This window comes from Schistocerca serialis, chromosome 2 (assembly GCF_023864345.2).
Source record: "Schistocerca serialis cubense isolate TAMUIC-IGC-003099 chromosome 2, iqSchSeri2.2, whole genome shotgun sequence".
In the NCBI taxonomy this organism is placed as follows: domain Eukaryota; kingdom Metazoa; phylum Arthropoda; class Insecta; order Orthoptera; family Acrididae; genus Schistocerca; species Schistocerca serialis.
In genome coordinates, this window is record NC_064639.1 from 506144668 (window position 1) to 506168341 (window position 23674).

The 23674-nt window shown below is 36.9% G+C and overlaps 1 protein-coding gene across 1 annotated transcript in view; it reads right to left on the reverse strand.

Moving 5' to 3' along the window:
- LOC126457468 (Golgi to ER traffic protein 4 homolog) overlaps nucleotides 1-22830 on the reverse strand; it is a 76100-nt gene extending 53270 nt beyond the window's left edge. Inside the window, exons 1-4 of the mRNA XM_050093758.1 lie at nucleotides 22672-22830; nucleotides 22450-22528; nucleotides 17810-17904; nucleotides 1025-1167 (exon numbers count right to left, since the gene is read on the reverse strand). Coding sequence (XP_049949715.1) covers nucleotides 1025-1167; nucleotides 17810-17904; nucleotides 22450-22528; nucleotides 22672-22826 — 472 coding nt within the window. The 5' untranslated portion in view covers nucleotides 22827-22830. The remainder of the gene's footprint in view (nucleotides 1-1024; nucleotides 1168-17809; nucleotides 17905-22449; nucleotides 22529-22671) is intronic.
- Nucleotides 22831-23674: the final 844 nt, after the last annotated feature.

A 23674-nucleotide genomic window follows, 5' to 3' on the forward strand; every position in this document is an offset into this window, starting at 1 on the left:
ATTAATTTATATGGGATAAATTGTTTTGCTTAAGTGTTTCACTCTATGAGTAAGATTCTGGAACAAATTATGCTCACTATGTGAGGTTTCACTGTATTTACGTCATATCTCTTTTACTAAATTTTAATATTATTCTTTCAATTCAGTCAGATTCCTATTTTTGTATGTACCCTTTTAACATTTTTTTCTGTTACAGGTGAATGAAATGTTGAGTTTTCACTTAAGCACAAGGGAATGAAACAGTAAGCCTGGAGGTCAAATGGCATTGTGGAAATGCTGAATACAATGTTTGTTAAAAATGTAATTTGAATTTTGCATTATTTCATTTGTCTGTGATGTTCACATATTTTTGTCAACATCATATAAATAGAAAAAGACCTTAAAAGCTTAACTTTAAAAAATGGTCTTTGGTAAGTAATAAATGTAACAATGTCAATTCACATGTAAAACCATTAACATGTTATTTAGACCAAATACTCAGAGCTGGGAAAAATTTGAGGCAAACATCCCATGATGATTAATGATTTTTTCCAAGTATTAAGAGATGTTGACAGTCACCTAATGAAAATGTTACTCGATTCTTGTATGACACTGACATTCCAGTACACTTGTCAAACTTTGCACCATCTGACTGCAGTAAACTTCAAAACTTTTGGGCACCCTTCATCTACAGCCCATTTACTTGTTTGCATAATAAAGACTCAAGAAGGCCTGCAGCGATGAGGCACTTCATGTGTGTGCACCTGCAAGAAGACACTCAGCAAAACAAAAAGAGATATGGTGATTGTTTTTAAGAATTAAGAGCTGCATTAGTTGTACCGAACATTATTCTGAAAACTGAATGATCCTGCACTGCAAAAGCTTCCTAGTACACATTTGACGTCTTTTCTCAGAATGATTTTTACAGTAGCTCCAAGAAGCAGAAAATATTAACAATGTTCTCCACTTAATATAGGTTCTTATAGAGAAAAAAAAAAAGAGTACTGTATTCTGTAGAACAGAAAAAAATAAACTTATAACCCACCTTTCCAGTAAACTTGTGCTATGTACTGATGTAAATTTGGATGTCCATTTCGGTGTTCCTTCAATCCTTTCGTGGACCACTGTAAAGCATTACTGAGGAACGTTTCCCTTTCAGGTATCTCTGGTCCTATCATTTCAAAAAGCCTGTAGGGAATGAGCAAAATAAATAGCACAGAAAGAAATCATACATTACAAGTGACCTTTAAAATAAAAACAAAAATAAAAGTGCACATATTTGTCTCTAATTCACAGAAAAATTAGAAGGTAACAACCCCTTCATGGTTGGAAGCAATACAATCTGAAGGGTAATGTATCATTTTGATGGTTGATAAAGAATTTCTGTTTAGTGTTTTCCGGCTCTATAATTTAACTTTCCAAAAAATACTGATTCTGCAACATCATAATGAAACTGACTAACATTCCCACTCAGAGTACAAATTTCATTGGAACAGGAAGCAGATTCAGTGGAATATTTTCACCTATGTGCTTTTTTTTAATAAAAAAATGCAGTGATAAAAAACATATCAAGAGGCCATCATTACATGTTTCTCACTAAAATTTAGCTTTTGCATGGGAGAGACTTAAAAACAGGGGGATAAAGAAAAAGATGGAAGTAAATGCTCATGTTTTATCTTTCAGATATAGTCCATTGCTTGCATAATTGTCAGTGTTAGTTTTCAGTGTGCATGCTACTGAATCACATAGATTCGATTTATATTATGAGGCCTACCATAGACGGTTTTCCAAAATCTAAGCGTTAATCAAGAGTGATGTTTGCTCTTTTAAAGAATTTAGTGTTTCAACACAATGGAATGCCCTGCTTAATTCACAATCAAAGTAATATATTCACATCAAGACACAATTATTTCACAAAAACCTCTTGGACCCCAATTGGTGAAAGTCAGTATACAATAACTTCACAAAATTGAGAGCTTTTGCAAATTTTTTTTCTCGCATGCATTTTCACGAAATGCTGTACTGCCACCCCTGAGCATCTGGCCAACTCTCTCTGGTAGAGGCGCTTAAAAACAGATTTTAATCTGTAGGCTGTTGACAACTGTTGATATGCAAATTACAATGTACCACATAAAATTCTACAAATACAGTCACACTTTAGGAGATTTGTTTTAGGTCTCATAGCTACACAGAAAGGCAGCATGACGAGTCAAAACCAGCTATCTTTTTCTTGGCTAAATGTATTGGAGGAGACATACAAAAAAATAACTGCTAAATGATGATATCACTAGACATGAAGAAACTCTGCTGGAACGTTATCATCATGCAAACGAGTAATGTTGACCCACAGCTCTGAGATTAAGAAGTACTCCAGTCTGAGCTGAGACTGCTCTGAGCATAGCTCCATCAGAAAGTAACATTGTTCACATATCTCACCAAATTCAAACTATTCGAAAATCTCTTCTGTGAGAAAATAAAAATATCATAAGAGTAACAACAGAAAATGACAAAAGTATGATGAAGTTTGAGTAAGACTACACAGAAATGTATGTTTTTAGGTACCACATTTGAACAATTCAGATGGCAGACAGTATGATTACCAAGAGAGAGAATTGTACCAACATATCTCTTTAAATATCAATTTTGTTTGAGAGATTAATCAGAAATGCAGATTAGTAATAATGAAGAAAATGTAACTCTGTAAGTAATGCTTTATGATGCGTAAAAAATCCTGAAGAAAGGAAAGACACTATGAGCTGACAGTGCTTCAATGGAAATTGAGAAGCTTGGGGCAAAGTTATACAAAAGAAATTTGCTCAGTTCTTAACAAATGTCCGAAGTTGAAAGCAATTCTTCAAACTCTAACAATGCTGTAATTATTATATTATACAAAAAGGAGACTTGAGAAAATAATCTGTAATGTAGAAGACATTCACTGAACTAACCACACACAAAAAAAGTTTTCTTTTAATCAAGGAAATGAATAAGCTGCCTTTGGAAGTGGATACAGCACAATGTGTCACTTGCAAGTCATGAATGAAATCACAGAAAACAATGATGAGCATGAAATACTACCACATCTAGGATGCAGGGACTTTGAGGAAACTTTTGGCTTGGCTTCAACATGATCTATACTGCAGTAGTACCCTCCAAGAGGGAAAAAAGAGCTGGTTTAAGCTACGTAAGTTTAATAAAGAATATATGCATCAATGCTTCCATTAGACTTGAAAACTGTAGTGAGGAAATCAGAACTGACAGAACAATCCGTCAAAGAAACTACATAACGACAAAACTATTCATAGCACTCTTAGATGAAATTCTCAGATCCCTGAACTGGTGAAATAAAAAGGGGGATAATATTGTGTGTTAACAGGTTATACCTGAATCAGTTTTGTTTTGATGATTACACTGTGATGTTTCAAGACACAAAGGAACAGCAGACATTGGCTGTGAATGGGCACTGACTGAAATCAATGAGTAAGTCGAAAATTGGTGCCAGACCGGGATTCAAACCCGGGGCTCCTGCTTATTCGCAGATGCTCTGACCACTAAGCGATCTGGACATAGTGGTCATCGCAACTGCTTCTACATCTGGTATAACAGAATACAGGACAACACTAGCACACACAGATGAGAAGCTGAAGTAATTACAATGAAGGCATGTAAAGTAAGTTGGTTTAAGATTTTATATATTTTTGTATTATTGGAATTGTTTATAATATGAATGTTTGTTTCTTTGTTGCATGTTGAGACGAAGACTAACATAGTAAGCCATCGGTAAACTCTTCGTTGTGGTGGCAAAATATGCTGTATCCGCCCATTGGAACAAAGTCCCTTCTCATGTGATGTCAAGAAGGTTCTTCTTGCGATTGTTGCTAACGTCTAGCTTTCACTGAACAGTAACTGGCACAACTGCAATTAAATGAAAAAAGTGAATGTCTGTACATCTTTAATGGAAATATAATCATTTAGTGAGTCAGTCTGCTGATGACAGCTAGTCAAGTCATCCATACTGTCTTATGAACTGTGAAAGAAATAAATGTGTTCCGAGTTGAAATTCAATTTCACAGTGTTCTTAGTTGTGGACTGGAAAGATTGTTTACTTTCAAAAGATAATTTGGTAACAGTTCACATGCATTGCGTACATATAATTCCGGAGAACTTGCTGAAGAATTATAGTGTGGTTAATTTATTGAGAAAGTTAACACAGTGCGAGATAGGCGAGTCTGCTGCATATATGAACAATACATAGCACCTCTGACTGATTACCATAAAAATTAGTAGTTTTTATAATAACAAGTGAATTTAATTTTGTCCAATCCAGTCCTACCCTGTTAAAATGGAGCTGCATGTTTAAGAAGGAAAAATTTAATAATTCATTTCATAAATTTGGTTGTGGCTAATGCACTGGTAACTGAAATTCGAACATGGTCAAAGTGATTTATTGAAAATGCAAATTATTCTAAATCCAATACTTTGGACCAGAATCATTACACCACACCTGGTGACACACACATAGGGCACTGGAGAGACTAAGACTGGAGAATCAACTGAAGAGGGCTCCAATGAGCTGATTGTACATGTGGGCAAAAGTGTAACCTGCAACTGCCAATGACTTTGAGAAGAGGCCATCAAGCTGACAATACAGGCTGCAGATGACAATGAGACATCACAACTTGATGGTGACTGCCAGACATATTTGCCGTTTGGAGATGGCAATCTACACCCCATTCCAGCTAACAGTCAACCATTAATGCCGGCACTGGAAGAGTTGTGTAGTGTTATGTAAAACTAAAAGGTGAAGTGTTGTGCAAGCTCGAGAAGATAGTTTAGTGATTATGTATTTGTATTGTGATGTGTCTAAACTATAATTAGTTACCACATCTGTGGAAAATTTTTGATGAGGATGACATGCTTTTGCAGGTCCGAATAGTAATGCAAAAAAAGGACGGTTCAAATTTGCTGTTGAATAATCTAATCATACATGTTAATAGGCTAAGTACACAAGTTGACATTTCAAATCTACAGTTAAATAGTCTAAGTGCACAAGTTGTGAATAAGCAATCACAATTGCAAGTGCATATTCACAAATCAAATGAAGCAGGATATATCAATGTTAAGCAAAGAGATAGGAAATTTAAAAGTACATAAGATGAAACTGACCAAAATAATTTTACAACAAGTAAGGAGATTACTGATCAAACTGATTTAGTTCCTAAACTGTTATTAGAGTCCATCAAGGAAGTATCGTTAGATGTTGGAGGGAAATCGGAAAAACGAATATGAAATTTGAAACCATGTTTAATCATATCAAAAAGAGGAATAAAGCATTAGAAAATTTTAAATCCAAGGTGAAAGGAAACTGCAACACATTATCTTACAGACCAGTGCAAGAAAGAGTACTCATACTGTGGAGAAGATCACGGGTTGGAAAAGACCGCTCTCTTTGAACATTCAGAACATGCAGCAGATCATTTTCGAGACACAAGCTAACAGGTTTTAAGTCTTCTATACAAAAGAGTGGTCCTATTACAGACAGAAAACATAATCTGTACAAAACCATACTAGATTTTTTAAATGGTATGGAGGAGCCACTGATAAAAATGGTTCATGGTGTTTCCACCATACCAGTGAGAATAAACCATGTTCACTGAGTAAATGGTGGAGAAGCTTAGCTCAGGCAATAGTAGACATATGGCAGGTTATTTCCCATTTTATGCAAGAAGGAGAGCTTCACCCAATTATATCTGAGAATCTTGGGCAGAAGCTACAGAATGGGCAGTTATTCACATGCAGGACTTCAAAAGCTGGGCAGATTTCTCACAGCACTATAAATGCAACTATTGCTCAAAAAGCTAAGAACAGAAACTATCTCTGAAATTACTAGATTGTGGCCCTCATACTAAAAGATGAAGAAGGTTTAGGAAATATTTTGAGTGGCACTTGAACTGAGGAAAGTTTTTAGACAAACGTATTAGTGAAAGTCAAACAACGGAAAATCCAAGATGGAATGTAACAATATTATGAAAAGGAAAATTGCTACTCCCCATACAGCAGAGATGCTGGGTCACACATAGGCACAACAAAAAGACTGTCACAAATATAGCCTTCGGCCAGTAAGGCCTTCATCAAAATTAGATGACAAACAAAAACAAACACACACACACACACACACACACACACACACACACACACACACACACAACTGCAGTCTCAGGCAACTGAGTCCACAGTTGCCCGTGTGCGAGTGTGTGTGCGCATGTGTGTGTCTCATCTAATTTTGACGAAGGCCTTACTGGCCAAAAGCTATATTTGTGACAGTCTTTTCGTTGTGCCTGTCTGTGACTCAGCATCTCCGTTGTATGGCGAGTAGCAACTTTCCTTTTCACAATATTCACATTAGTGAAAGTCATCTTAATAGGGCACTTTCCAGCAAATCCTAGTATATGTGAAACAAAATAATGATTGGCAGAGATTGGCCAAAGGTTACACTGAGCTACTTACACACAAACCTCCCGATGTCAGGGACTCAGACAGGTACCAAATGTTGTGTGTCAAAGTATCAACCAAAACACTGATTTTGAGCATGCTGTGTGCTGTCGTCCAGTGGAACATGTGTAAATCATAATTAAAAGTAACACTAGAATTACAGACTTTAGGAAATCGTATCTGTAAGCCGCTGACATTGAGACCTCTGGTAGGTGAGTTTGTAGAGTAGCAGATTGTCATACCACAGGTCCTGAGTTCGAAACTCATTGATGGCAGATTTTTTTTTTTTTTCTTTTTCTTTCACTGTTATATGGGAGAACATTTTCCTGACATCTAAAAGGACAATTCTGAGTTTATAGTACTGTTCTTTTGGAAGTCTGCTTTTGCTTCATTAGTTGAAAGTAGCAAACCTATAGTGTACATTTGTACTTGTAGGTGTGGTGTTATCTATACAAATGTACGCTACAGGTTTGCTACTTTCAACCAATGAAGCAAAAGCAGACTGCCAAAAGAACAGAGCTACAAACTCCAAAACGCCCTCTTGGATGTCAGAAAAATGTTCTCCCATATAACAATTTCACACGTAAACTGTTAAAAAAAATTCGCCATGAGTGAGTTTCGATCTTGGGACCTTTAGTGTAAGTGCCATTTTGAATATGGCAGAGTAAAATCTTGCATTTTACACCAAGGAACTGGATGAGTACTAAAATGTTAGCCAAAGTCACTTCCTATGAGGGCAGGGGGAACACACATTAACAATAAGTTTCAAAGCAACCATCTATACCAACATAAATGTCCGACACTTGTTGGGTTGGGTTGTTTGGAGGAAGAGACCAAACACAGAGGGATCTGACACTTGTGAGGCACTCACAATGTAGCTAGTATCTTCACTAAAAGAAAGAAATGTTGCTAAAAAAGGGTTAATAATGGTATGGGAGGAGAAACCACTGAAGTATAGGCAACATTCGGACCAGGTAGCAGTTTCATGTGGAGGTTTATGTGGATGCAGATACGATTTCCTTGGGGACCATGGGCATCTGGGCCGAAGCAGCAGAATTGAGATAGTGTTAACTGTTTCACAATGCACGAAGATGCAAATTCACATTTCAGTTCTACCTACATATTTTTGTACCACGACCAGCTAGGAGACAGCACTCCAAACCTGCTGGTGTAATATGTGCTTCATGTACAATAGTTTAGCACGTGACATCGCGCACATCTTTAAGCTATGCACCTTTCGAAAAGGAAGTTTTACATGACACTGTGGAACATTCAGTGAGTAGGCTGTATGTTTTTGCTCTCCAGCCACATACATAATTATTTACCACTGTAAAATAGTGAAATCTAAATAGTATTGGGTTTTTGTGCAATGCTACTAAGAATATGTAAACAGGATGTGCTGCTTTAAAGCCACAGTGACAAAGGAACTTGCCATAATGTCTATTTACAATTAACTGTATGAAGTGCGACCCAAAGTATCTGAGAATTTCACTGTAAAAATCAGGAAACTATACTTATGTCCTAATGTCCAAATACCCTCGAAGTAGGCACCTTGGGCATGTACGCAATAATCCCAGCATTGTTCCCATTTCTGGAAGCACTCCTGGAAGTCCACAGGGTGAAGGTGTTCAAGACATGCTGCAATTCCATTTGGATGTCTTCAATCAAGTTATAACATCACCACTTCAATGCGATTTTCATCTTCAGAAACAGGTAGAAGTCACACAGGGCTAGGTCTGCTGAGTAGGCCGTTAGAAGTAGTTTACCTTGTCATGAAACTGAAGCAGATAGTTCCTGTGGGTTAGTCTGGGCACAGGTCATTCTTGGCAACCAGAATAAAATAACTGGATCCTATTAGCGACCTCCCAATTCAGATGATACAACTGCTGAAAGGTTCAAAGAAAACTTGAGTTTGATTTCAAACACACACCGACTCATACAATTATATTTGGTGGTGACTTCAATTTAACCTTGTTATGTGGGTGAAAATACACGTTTAATTCTGGAGGTATGCACAAAACATCATCCAAAAGTGTGCTAAATGCATTCTCTGAAAATTATTTCGAGCAGTCAGTTCATGAACCCACACAAATAGTACACGGTTGTGAAAACACACTTCATCTCTTAGCAACAAATAATCCTGAGCTAATAACGAGCATCAAAACGGATACAGAGATTAGTGAACACAAGGTTGTCGTAGTGAGGCTGAGGATTGTAACCCCCAAATCCTCCAAGAATAAATGAAAAATATACCTATTCGAAAAAGCAGATAAAAATTCACTCGACACCTTCCTGAGTGACAATCTCCCTCCTTCCAAATTAACAATGTAAGCGTAGACCAGATATGGATTGAATTAAAGAAATAATATCGGCAGCAATTAAGAAATTTATACCAAGTTAATTAACAAACAATGGAGCTGATCCTCCTTGGCACACAAAATGAGTCAGAACACTGTTACAGAAACAACAAAACAAACATGCCAAAATTAAACAGATGCAAAATCCCCAAGATTGGCGGTCTTCTACAGATGCTTGTAATTTAGCATGGACTTCAATGAGAGATGCTTATAAAACTTTCCACAATGAAACTTTGTCTCAAAATCTGGCAGAAAATCCAAAGACATTCTGGTCATGTGTGAAGAATGCTAGTGGAAAAACACAATGTCTTCTCTGCATGATAGCAATGGAGATACTATCAAAGACAGTGCTGCCAAAGCAGATTTGCTGAACACAGCCTTCTGAAATTCCTTCACCAAAGAAAAAGAAGTAAATATTCCAGAATTCGAATCAAGAAGAGCTGCCAACATGAGCAATATAGAAGTAGATATCCTCGGAGTAACAAAGCAACTTACATCACTCAACAAAAGCAAGTCTTATGGTCCAGATTGTATACCAGTTACATTCCTTTCAGAGTACGCTGATACAATAGCTCCATACTTAACAATCATATACAACCGTCCGTTTGATGAAAGATTCATACCTAAAGCCTGGAAAGTTGCACAGGTCACACCAAATTCAAGAAAGATAGTAGAAGTAATCCACTAAATTACAGGCCCATATCATTAACATTGATATGCAGCAGGATTTGGAACATATGTTGTGTTCAAAAATTATGAATTACCTTGAAGAAAACGGTCTATTGACACACAGTCAGAACGGATTTAAAAAACTTTGTTCTTGTGAAACGCAACTAGCTCTTTACTCACACGAAGTGTTGAGTACCGTTGACAAGGTATTTCAAATTGATTTCGTATTTCTGGATTTCCGGAAGGCTTTTGACACTGTACCACACAGGTGGCTTGTAGTGAAATTGCATGGTTATGGAATTTCATCTCATTTATGTGACTGGATTTGTGATTTTCTGTCAGAGAGGTCACAGTTCGTACTAATTGATCGGAAGTCATCGAGTAAAACAGAAGCGATTTCTGGTGTTCCCAACACAGTGTTATAGGCCCTTTGCTGTTCCTGATCTAGATAAACAATTTGGGAGGCAATCTGAGCAGCCATCTTAGGTTGTTTGCAGATGATGCTGTCATTTATTGACTAATAAAGTCATTAGAAGGTCACATCAAATTGCGAAACGATTCGGAAAAGATACCCGTATAGTACGAAAATTGGCAATTGACCTTAAATAACGAAAAGTGTGAGATCATCCACATGAGTACAAAAAGGAATCCATTAAACTTTGGTTACACAATAAATCAGTCAACTCTAAAGGCTGTAAATTCAACTAAATACCTAAGAATTACAATTACAAATAACTTAAAATGAAAGGAACACTTAGAAAATGTTGTGGGGAAGGCTAACCAAAGACTGCATTTTATTGGCAGGACACTTAGAAAATGTATCAGAACTACTAAAGAGGTTGCCTACACTACGCTTATCCGTCCTCTTTCAGAATACTGCAGTGCGGTGTGGGATCCATACCAGATAGGGCTGATGAAGTACATCCAAAAAGAACAAGAAGGGCAGCGTGTTTTGTATTATCGCAAAACAGGAGAGAGAGCGTAACTGAAATCATACAGGGTATGGGGGAGGACATAATTAAAACAAAGGTTTTTTTGTTGCGGCAGTATCTTCTCATGAAATTTCCATCACTAACTTTCTCCTCTAAACGCGAAAATATTTCGTTGACACCAACCTACGTAGGGAGGAATGATCATCATAATAAAATAAGGGAAATCAGAGCTCACACGGAAAGATATAGGTGTTTGTTCTTTCTGCACACTGTATGCGATTGGAATAGTAGAGAATTGTGAAGGTGGATCGATGAATCCTCTGCCAGGCACTTAAATGTGATTTGCAGAGTATCCATGTAGATATAGATGTAGATTGCAATGTTGTTTTGACCACAAATTCCTTCCAAATGAGACATGTGCACAGGTGCATTGTCATGATGTTCCAATCAGTCTCTGTTTTTCAACAATTCTGGCCATTTCCACCAAACTTTTCCCCTCAGTCATCTCACAACCTTGCAGTTTAACTGCCCACTGACAGTCTGACCAGGTGGAACACACTACTTATGCACTATTTTCCATATATCAAAAAAATGATCAGCACTGACTTTCTGTTGCTGTGAACCTGTCTTGCTTTTTTCGGCCTTGAAGAAGATGGCGCTTCCCATTATGACGACTGTTGCTTCATTTCAGGGTCATAACTACAGACCCAAAATTCATCACCTGTTATGACTCTGGATAAGGGTTTTGGACACTCTCAAACTCTTTACTTCAGCTCAGTGCACAGCTGAATTCTGAGGTTCACTGCAATTCATCTCGTGTTCAGTTCATCTGCTAGAACTCAAAGTCTGTTACAAACATCATGAATTGTCTACCTTCAGTATTTGTGAATCACATCATGCACTTCAGTGAACATTTACCGTATTTACTCGAATCTAAGCCGCACTTTTTTCCAGTTTCTGTAATCCAAAAAGCCGCCTGCGGCTTAGAATCGAGTGCAAAGTAAGCGGAAGTTCTGTAAAATGTTGGTAGGTGCCGCCACAATTAACTTCTGCCGTCGAATATATGTAGCGCTACAGAGCCATGCTTTATAGGCACAAAGATAAATACTGGTGCCAAAACCTCTGCGTCAGTAAATAAATTAAGGTGGAAGACGAGATTTTTTTCCTCCGCTCCGAGTTTCGACCAGTGGATTTTCATACATTATCCAACGAAGTAAATATAAATTCCGTATTGTTCATCTTCGAATGTAGTAGCCTTTCAATGTACTACGAAAATCCGACTGAGAAGACTGTTTGGTATGTTTGTCAATATGGTCAACTCTACGTTCTGAATTTTTTCCTACTTGTGACAAGAGATGGTTGCTAATAAGAACTTTTATGAATTGCGAATCACATGCAGTATTCTCTTCCCCATAAGAATAATACGAATATAAACATTTTGCCATGTATTCTTTCGTGTTTGCTGCTATCTCATTTAAATCCTGTCTGCTACGAAACTAGAGTGAGACAACAGAAAACGCGGAAGAATATACATATCATGTCAAGTTTATATTCGTATTATTCTTACGCCGAATAGTCATACAGTCAGAAATGAAGCACAACAACTGACTAGATTTTTAAATCTAAGATGACTCTAATTTCTGTGCAGAATGTAATGTACTAAAGAGGCATCTGCAAAGACTTTCAAACAAAGAAAAATTTTCGCTAAACTCTCCTTCACAACATCTTCTATCACACACAGTCTATTATTTGCTCTCTCTTTTTTTTTAATTTGAAGCGGCGGTATCGCACACAAAAGCAAGACATGCGGCGAGCGACGACAGGTCGTAAACACTCATCATCAAAATGCGACAAACAATGCACAACACAGTAAAATAATGCATTTTCAGATTAGAATGATGTAAACACCTATAACAAAGAGAACGGCACTGATCAGATCAAAGAAAAATAAGCAATCAATTCAAACCAGACGAAGCACGTGAAAAAGTAAGGGTACCTGTATAAATACGGACGGAGCGTCTAATGCATAGCAATGGCTACCTGGTAAAGCTTAACTGCTTAGCTTACGACTTGAACCAAACAACTGTAGCTGTATCGTCATTCATTCGAGCTAAATTGTGTCTCATATTACAATGGACCAACTTTGTTTCAATTTGGAGGTGCGGCCTAAAACTTCTCTCTCCCCCTGAATTTCGAGTCTCAAATTTCAGGTGCAGTTTAGATTTGGGAATTTTTGTTTCCTTGATTTCGAGTCTCATTTTTCAGGTGCGGCTTAGATTCGAGTAAATACGGTACCATGTTGTGCACATTGACAGTTGACCAGAATGTTTGTCATCTTCCACAGATTTTTGACCTTCCTTGAAGTGCTTGGTCCATTCAAATGTTCTTGCTTGACTCAGTACAGTCTCACTGCATGCTTCTGTCAGCATGTGGTGCATTTCAGTTGCAATTTTCTTCAACTTGAAACACAATTTACTCCAAATCTGTTACTCCTTCACGTTATCTGTTTCACAGGTCGCAGAAGCACTGAAACACATCCTGACACACACCACTATAGCTCACAGGTGCACAACTGCATCCGTCAACTTTGTGCCATAGGAGCTACAATGTGTACCTCCAGACATCTAGTGACAGAATGTCATACTGTTACTGGTTTGACCGGTACAATGAAATTCTGGATATTTTGCATAGCATTTCACATATTTTCTTTATTTTCAGGGATGTGCTAATCGTCTTGGATTATCTAGTTAGATGGTTAATAAATTACTAATTAACCATTAGTTATTGATGGCATATTACCAATAGCTAATAGAAGAAGTGGTTAGTAGATTACACAATTTCATAAAGAATAATTTTTTGCCAATGTGTGTACAAGTACAGATTAACTGTTATTTACATAACGAGTAATTTAGTCGAAGAGGTGTTTATGTGATCCTAATGTGTGAAAGTACCTCTGAAATGTCATAGCAGAAATGGTTAGATGAGAAATGAGAAACTTTAGAAGCATGTATGATTATGGGTAAGATAAATGCCATGGACATGAAAATCAAAGAACAGAAGCAGCTTCACGAATATTAAGTGTTGAGATAGGGAGCCAACGTTAGCAAAGAATATATAGCGGAGGTGAAAGAAATACATAGAAGCAGTATTTACAGGAAATGAACTTAAACACAGAATTATAGTAACAGAAAAACAAATATATGAAGATTACATGGGAGGCTGAAACGAGACCCCTTACATTCTCTCATAATTAATGAGCTGCTTGGGAGAGCCAGCCATGAAAAATTATTGCACATGGTGTGCAAGATACATGAGAAAGAGTAAATGTCACCAGACTTTGTGAACAACATAATTATTCAAATTCCAAACCAACAATATGCTTAAAGGTGTGAATATAATCAAACTGCAAGTTTAATAAGTCATGGTTGCAGAATACTGAGACTCAATATTTACAGTACTGGTGTAAGCTGACCTTGGGGAAGATCTGTTTGCTTACAAGAGAAAAGTAGGAAAATGCGAAACAATACTGATCCTCTGATTGATCATAAAAGAAATATTTAAGAAACACAAACCCATATTTATAGTGTTTAAAGGATCAAGGAAAGCTTTTGACAATATTGACTGAAATATACTCTATAGAATTCTTAAGGTGGCAGGGATAACGCACACAGGGCAAAAGGTTATCCACAACTCGTACGGAACTCACACAGCAGCAATAATGGGAAGCAATAGTTGAGAAGGGCCCCTCCTTGATCTTATTTAGTCTGTATACTGAGCAAGTAATAAAGGACACCAAGGACAAATTTGGTAAGTGGATTATAATTTAGGGAGGCGAATTAAAAATGTTGATGTTTGTTGATAGCATTACAATTCTGTCAGAGAGAGAAAAATCAGTTGAATGGGATGTCTTGGAAAGAGGTTAAAAGTGAAGATCTACAAAAGTAAACCAATGGTAATGGAATGTAGTCGAATTAAATTAGGTGAGGCTGAGGGAATTAATTTAGGAAATGAGACACTTAAGGGCTGATTGCATAAATGTTGTTGACTGGACATCAATTTTCATCTTGGTTCAGAAACTGAGTTGAACCTGGTTCCATAATTCGTAGTGATTCAAGAATTTCAGCGTAAATTCTAGAACCACTCGCCCTTCTACCGCCTCGAACATACAATATTTTAAAAATAAGTGTGAGAGAACATACAAACTGTGCAGCACATGTATGTGTGTGCAGGCTGGAAAGGAGTCACAAGAACAAGGTAGACGCAATGGTCGAACAGCATCGACAAGTGTTTGCCGCTCGCACCACGGAAGCTGTATTGGAAGAACAAGAAGTAATTATGCAGTATTCTTTGCTGTTTTAGTGACTGTGAGTGTTGTTAGAGAAAAATGAACAACTGATTATAGACTTAAGTACTTCACCTGCAGTACTCGCTAGAGGCAAGACGAGTTCATAAATTACGTGGTTGTTAAACCAACTTTATTGGAGATGTATTTTATAGATTCTAACGCAAGACAAATCGGTTGACTTGTGAACATTCAAATACTCATGTGAGAAATGGTGAATACGTTCATGGAAGTCGAAATATGCCAGGACTGAACTAAAAGTATTCCTCGAGTACTAAATTAATTCAAAAGTAGAGAGAGAGTCATAAATTCCTTTTAACCAGCAGTATTCTTCGGAGAAGAAGTTTTTGGAGGTCGACATAGCAGGCAATCCAGAGAAGAAGATCGACTGTATGTAACAAGTAAGTCAACCGATGTGTGAGAGGAGTGAATGTTGCAATCCAACTTCACATCGCTTCTTATCACCCACATCGTTAGAAACTTCCTGTATTGTATAACATTTAAAAACCTTGCGAAGCAAGAAAAGCTTTTTGGAAAAACAGAAATTTGAATATAAATCTATGTTTAGCAAGTGTATGTCTACATGGGGGAGTGATACCAGCAGAGGGAAACCAAGGTTTGAAATACAGCAGACAGACTCAATGGATGTGGGTTGCCGTAGTTATGCTGACACAAAGATAGTTATAGAGGATAGTAGAACAGAACTGTTAATTAATTAATTAAGATTAGATTAGATTCAGTTTTTGTTCCATAGACCCAAAAATGAAATAATTCTTGTGGATGTGGAACATGTCAGAAACTGGAACCAGAACATAAAAACATAAAACATTTGAATACAATACTCACTATCCTGATCACTTGTCAGATTGTCAAAATAGGTTAATATATTGCAGTAAACTGGAACTGCTAATATTTACAGAATTAATACACTTGCAGAATGAAACATTGTTATCCAATTTTAATAAATTTATCATGCACAAAATACCTCATCTTGACTGCTGTCAAAACTGAATCTAACAGACATTTTTACTTAAGCTGGTCTAACAATCCCTGTTAAGATATTCATCTATAGAGCACAACAGATGTTCATTAATGCTTTCCAAAGAGGTTCATTATCATTGCTTACTTTCACTGTATAATTGCATGCTGTATACTATTTTGGTGCAAACAATCAAGCTAAGTCAAAGCTCTCCAAGTCCAAAAAGCATATAATGTGAATAATTTGTGGTGTGAATTCAAGCTCAAGCAGAATCCCGTTAACTGCTGGCTCTCAGCATATTTTCATTTCCTGATCACACTTGTTGTAAATAATACATCATTCTTTCACACCTACAACAACTCTAGGAATAAAAAAGAATCTACATAGAGACTTAAGATTACTTACTTTGACGTAGGTATGTGTCCACTAGTCACAAACACACATTTTCAGTAACTGCCAGTAACTATACAAAAGTTTATGATACACTGTAAGAAGAGCTTACATGATTTGTTAGTTGCTAAGTCCTCCAACTTCACAGATGAATTTCTGATAAGAACCAAATTATCTGTATGTATAATTTATCAACATCACATAATGTGAATTCAATGTGATATTTGACTTCCGTACTTCTTCAGAATTGTAATGTAATGTGTGTGAGAAATGCAATCTTTTAAAGAACACTTATTATAATATTCTAAGAATTACCATGTGCACTGTAGTAAGTATATATTTACATGTCACAGTTAACTTTGTATAAATTTTAAAAGTAAAGTATGTTTAAAATTTCATTCATTCTCATCCTCCATGACTGTTTCACTTGTGATTAGTTCAAGGAGTGTTAACATCCCCACCCTCTTGGTATGTTCCATTTCACTGAATACCTCCTCGCCATAGGGCTACTGAATGAACAGTGTTACATATAAGAATATCATCCAATGTACAAAGAAAAATACTTTAAGAAACTAGCGGCTATGGTAATATATCAACAAAGTCAATTAAAGTGGGTCCTCTTGAGCTTAATAACATATTAAGTTGTATGTGTAATCAGTCATGCTCACTGGAACATTTACTGATTTACTGAAATACACTGAAGTTAAGGCAGTGTATAAGAAAGAAGATAAAGAAATACCATCAAACTGCCATACAATTTCATTTGTGACAGTATTTGTTAAAATTTTAGCAAATATAATATACAAGTGGGTTTCTTAACCATGTAACTACACACAATACATTGTTGAAGATATAGTTTGGATTTCTAAATGGTTTCGATATCGAGAAAGCTATTTGTGCATTCAACAAAAATATACCAATTATTAGAGAACAAATTGCAGGTAACTCGTATATTCTGTGATCTGTTAAAGATTCTCTGTGTAAATCACAACATCCTTTTAAGTAAATTAGAATATAATGTTGTAACAATAAACCCTGCAAAACAGCTCAAATGTTATTTCTTTGACAGGATGCAGAGGGTTTCAACTGGAAACAGTCCTGTATTAAGCTATTAGTCATCATCCAACTGGTTGCCCAAATAAATCCAACTTTGTGCCCTTATCTTTTTCTTGTTTCTCCTTTGTGTGTGTGTGTGTGTGTGTGTGTGTGTGTGTGTGTGTGTGTGTGTGTGTGTGTGTGTGTGTGTGAAATTTTACTGATGAAAGGAGATTAATATGGATATAGTTCCCCCCCCCCCCCCCTCCCCCAAGTGCTGATGCTATAAACACTGCAAAAAACTAGCAAATCATGAATAGTTTCTGAAAGAATGTTTAATGAAATTTTCAGTGATATCAATTAATGGTTCCTACACAATTCTCTGTCACTAAACTTTGGAAGGCCATTATATGCAGTTCGGAAGTTTTGAGAGGTTCCCCCAATCAGCTCCTCCTTACTCCTAGGAAGAAACTGTTCTTGTGAAAGCTAGAGATATTATTTCCTTGGACATATTTCTGTTGGCAGTATAGGGCATTACACTATAACAAACCGAAACATAAAATAAAATATGAGAGTGCTAGACTTGCAAGTACTAGAAAATAATATTCTTAGTGAAGATTTTTAACTTGCAGCTTACCGTGACAGTTTCTTAAAATAATCATCAGATGGTGCATTCTCAGACTTTTGAAGAACATCGACAAAGAGAATGGATAAATCAGCACCACTGGTCAACTGCAACAAAGACAAAAAGCATACTGCAATGTAAGTTCTGTTATTCAAGAAAAACATGAAGACAAAAAAATCTCTTCCATTGTTTTGTTTGGCAACATCGAAGTTTTCTATATACAGAAAGGATCTTCAGACACCGCCTGTGGTTGGAACAGATGGCTGTACATGGATATAGTACAACCAGACATGCAGCCGACTTCCTGGTTCATGCTGAAAACATGAAGCAGATACAAATGAGAAAAAGTGTGCCAGATTTACTCAATGAGATGTGCCACGTGGTTGGCACGGCAGACAAGCCCAGAGAAAGTACAGTGTTTCCCATGTTAAAATCCTCTTTTGCTTGGTTCAATTCAGCAATTTGAAACCAATGTGCTTTGTTTAGATGTAGCTCTACAAAATCTTTAAAATGTCATCATTTTAAAAATGAGTCACTTACTTTATTGTTCATCCGATTTGTCATTTGTGTGTTATGCTCTCTCCAGGCACACCTTCAGCCAAGAATCTCATTGACTGCAGTAGTATTGTCTTCAGTGCCGAGTCCCACTTTGAATTGAGCCCCGACGACAAGCACAGACGTATCTGGAGAGAGTGATGGTCTGGGATGTCTTTTTTTTTTTTTTAGCAGGACTCCTTTTGTTGTCGCCGAACTCTTACAGCAGTGTTACGTCAATGCTATTCTATGTCCCATTTTGTTACCCTTCATAGCAAGCCATCCTGGGCTTTCATTTCAGCAAGATAATGCCCTTACATACACGGTGATAGTTTACACTTTTTGTCTTCATGCTTGCCAAACCCTACCTTGGCCAGTAGGATCGCCGGATCTCTCCCCAACTGAGAATACTTGGACCATTATGGGCAAGGCCTTCCAGCGAGCTCGGGTTTTCGACAATCTAATGTGCCAACTGGAATTTGGCACAATATCCCACAGTACATCCAACAACTCTATCAATCAATGTCGAGCTGAATAATTGCTTATATATGGGCCAGAGGTGGACCAATGCACTGCCGACTTGATCAATTTGTAGAGCTCTCTCTCTTAAATAAATCATCCAATTTTTCTGAAATTGTAATCATTTGTTTGTCTGTACAAATACATCACATCTACATATTTCCATCCCATTCAGATTATTCCTTCGTGACATGTTGTTTCTTTTCTCTTAGGTGTGTATTTGGATAACATTATATTTTCCAATGCCACTGGCACAGCAGCGGCCAGCAAAAGTCAGTGTGAGACAGGCTAAAAGTCGAAAATCACTACTAGTGTTATTTCCAGGTGATAGGCTTCTAGGAAGGAAATATTCAGCAGTAGAATGAACAAGTTCAGGCACATTCTACAGTCAAACGCCAGCTTCATTTTGTTGCCATCAGTGTCCAAGAACATCCGACTAGCAAGTATCTAGAAACGTCCCAGAGGCATGTAGGCCACACATCTCCAGTTTGTTAACAGAGCCACTTGTTTATAATGCAAACCTGCTCTGAGTACTTTGTGAGCTATCAGATGCAGTGTGCGACAATCCCACGTCTAGGGTGGACAACTCACCTCAAACTTAAATCCTATTGCACAAGCATGGGACGCACTATAGCAAAGTATTGCAACCCATAAAACTGTCACTGTGGACCTTTGTTGACCTCAATTCGCTGCTTGTTACAATATAAAATTTTGTGGTACAGGTTGTCAGCCTGTTCATTTATTATTTTTGTGATTTTCAAGACCTGGACTTTCAGTTAGTTCACAAATCATTTTCAAGAGGTGAGATGGTCCTGCCACAAACTTCAGCTTTCAAATTACACATTTATCTCAGCAAAATTGTATTTTTTCTATATATCATTCAAATATTCAGTAAATGAAGAAACAATTCGTTATTTAACACTGAAATATTTGTTATAATACCGAAGTTCACAATGTATTTCGTAACTCAATCGTATTACAAAACTATGAACCTCGTGTATAACCTCTTTCACTCCACCTTTGAACGACAAATTTTTCATACCGTATCCAGTTATGTTTTCGAGCTCACGAGATAAAGAGGTTACATGTGAGAGCATATGGGGACTAGTTGTGATCTACAATTGAATAAAATAGAACCATTCATTAAAGTTACTTACTGAAATTGTATTGACCTGTGATTAATTTTAAAAGAATTGTTCATTACAAATCTGAGTCCAAAGATCCTAATGAATACCTATCAATCAATGATACACTGGACAACTGCCAAGGATAATTAAATTATTTTATTCTGCTTCCTTTTTGTTTAGTTAATTTTTTCATTTACTACACTATATGCCCATTGCACTACAGGGTATAGTTTAAAAATATGTTAACTGAACCATTAAACTGCAAACAGGGGAAGTTCCATTATCCAACAGAGGGAAGTGGCTTGATGAGGAGCTGTTATGCATCCAGTACTGCCATGTAAGAGCAGTACACCCCATATTCGCTTCCTGTACAACATTGGCAGAGGCTCACAATACATGGTAAGCATGTTACAAACAAAATCATTATTAAGTGGAATTTTTTGTGCCATTCGACAGAGCAGTACTAGATTAGTCTAGTGCAATATTCATCTAAGCAATAAGTATTAACAGTAAAACATGAAGAATAATGAGTACTCCAGCAGTGACACCACTGTCCTGGTCCATGCTGACTGCTGCCACCCTACAGAAACATGTTACTCAGGTGCTGCTGGGGTACTAATTATTCTTCATGTTTTGCTGTTCCTGGTAATAAATATCGATAACATAAATAATGCACTAGACTAATCTGTGAGTACTCTATGAAACAGGCACATAAAATTCTGATTTAAAAATAATTTGTTGGTTTTGGGGAACAAACTAACGGTTTCCCTCAACACCAGGCATTGTATGAGACATGATGAACAGGATTTGATTGAGCTGACACCAGCTACATGTTGCAAAAACAAATCTGCAAATATCTGCCAAAACACTAGAGAAAAACAACTGACAACCCATAGGAGACATACCCAATATATAATTAAGAAGAGAAAAAAGAAAACCACAATAAACCAAAGTAAATACAATAACTGATAATCAGGTGCAGTCAATGAAGGGAAAAAAGAAATACCGAGCTGACAAACTGCTACAGATAGGTCTGTCACTTGATCCTATATTTTAAAAAATAATATACAATCAAATGTACTGACATGTGAAAGCTGACACACAGCATGGGCATGTTTAACGGGCTCCATTCTATGATACTAGAATAAAGGTCACTAACTGCATCGAATTATTTGACCAAGGAGACTGTTTTCCAACATTAATGGGTTAATAAAGTGGTCTGTGTGGAATATTGGACCTCTCCCCCAAATCCCTTTAAATCTTGGTTGTGGTAACAGCCTGATCTGTAGCATAGGTTAAGTTGAAAGATCACAATTTGCTCGCAAGTTGATGAAGGCAACGAATGTGAATGGCAAATAAAGGTGTAGTAAAAAAACTGGCCTGTAGCATAGGATAATATTTACATTTAGGTTATACTTATACAAACTTATCATATTTAATGCCCTTTTCATCATAAAAAGGTAAATTAAGATAATGTACATTAGATAATAGATAAGATTCCAACAAGTACTATGATGCCTACTGTGCACATGTATAACACACAAACTACAGAAAATGCCAAAGGGGGAGGGGGTGCCCACTAAGTGACTTTCACTCAGTATATTAAAGTTTTATGTTCAAATAATTTCGACTGCTAGAAAGGCACCAATCTAAAACATGCATGAGCATCTCGAGCGTTACTGTAAATAACACTTAGAAAACACAAAAGGAAAAAAAATGAAGTAAAATTACAGATTTCCTTCTCAGTGTTTATTACTGTCATTATTCAATGCACTTTATTCATATTCACTTGCTACAATGACATATTTAATGCATGTGTGACAATGTTATTGTATTTCTACAGAATAAATAATTACACTACACAAGAGGATGCAACTTCTTTCCCAACACTCCCAAAGTTCTTGTCTATTTCTAGAATGAAGCTATTACAGTCTCTGTTGAAAAACGTATTTAACAGCAATAATACACCCTAATTCGTAAAAATATAGGTTATCCACGAGTAGATACCTTGAAAATTCAACAAAACATAAATGTTCAATTAAAAAGCACCACCTAAAAGCATAAACAAAAGAAAAAATAAAGATGTCCAATCAAGTGCCCTACAATGTGTCAAAATGAATGACAACCACAACACTGAACAGTAGCACAAAATTTGGTGTTAAACGCTCAAGCTGTGATATCTGTTAAAATTATTTGTAGCATTAATACAATTAATAGCTTCATTTGCAAAATGTAATTAAATACATTCCAATAAAACCATGAAAACAACACACACACATATACACACTGCTATATGTTGCCAAATAAATTTAACTCCCTCTTAGATTTCATTCATAATAACTTTTACTCCCTGTTTGTGTTGACCAAATCGCTTAAAAACTGAATAGAGAAAATTGCGTGTTCACTATTACGACCACTGGCTTTAGTTCTACAACTAATCAAAACATACTCTGCACTTTAAATAGTGTGTACCTGATCGTTTGTCAAAAGCCACGTAGCACCCTCGTGTATCAACTGAAGCAATTCTTCATATTTTTTCTGCGCTAAGTATCTGAAACAAAGCCCACCAGTGTATACATCTCAGTATCAAACAATTCGACTACTTGTTATGGTAAATAAACAAGGTTAGATCGTCACTGATTCCTTGACGCAACAAAATCCGGTGAAGATACAAACATCCATGTCTTTCAGTACCTAAAATATAAAGTCCTGTACATTTGATGAGCTTCATAATAGTCACCGGCCTTAACCGACGATTCCAATTTAGTAAGGACTCTTTGTACACCATGGGCCCTTCTGGCTGCCATGTTTAGATTTCCGTGCGTTTGTCTGTTGTTATCGTACACCATTAGCAAAGATGCTTGTATCAATCAAACCACGTTATGGCCCTCGTCATGCTGTCCTAAGTAATTGAAAAAAAAAGATGGTGAACGATTACTTGCAGCAGAAGCTGGAGAACAACTGTGTTATTTCAAATACGAAAGTCATAACTAATTTTCTTGTTTGCCAATTAAGGTCATTACACAGGCTTATCATGCACTGAATTCAGTGATGTTCATCATCAGTTAATGAAAAATATCATTTCTTAGCTACACGTCAGAATTATCAATGCCACACAGTTGCTTAGTGACATTTCACGCTATGACGTTGGCTAACTTGTTGGTCCACGGCGCGGAGAAAGCTGTCGCCTAGCAACGGTGAAGCTGCTGTCATTTTAGTGAACATACAGACCGCCGGAAGGTCTAAGCGCAACTAGCGACGAGATGTTGTTAACAAACTAAGTGACAGGCGTGACGGCCATTCGAATGACAGTGTGAGCGGAAAATATAAAGTTCTCAGCTCTTCTTATAGCCTGTGAAGTTTTTACGAGCCACGAAAAGTTGTGTGATGTGCAGCTACCGACACTATTTCTGCAACAAATTGTTTGGAGTATATGTGTGAACTGAAATTTTAACGACACATTAGAATGCCCGGCCGCACACTGGCATCGTGGTTCGGTAGGTGTATGAGCATATTTTCTTACTAATCCGTAATAAAATTACTTTTTGTTTGTCGATACTCGTATTCCAAGAAGGTCAGTTTTTTTACTTCTTTTCTGACACTATTCTTAGCAAGCGCAGTTCTGTGATAGCTTGGCACTCAAGAGTCAAGATTTGCTCAGTGAGGGACATTATCTCAGAACTGAGTAGATATTTTA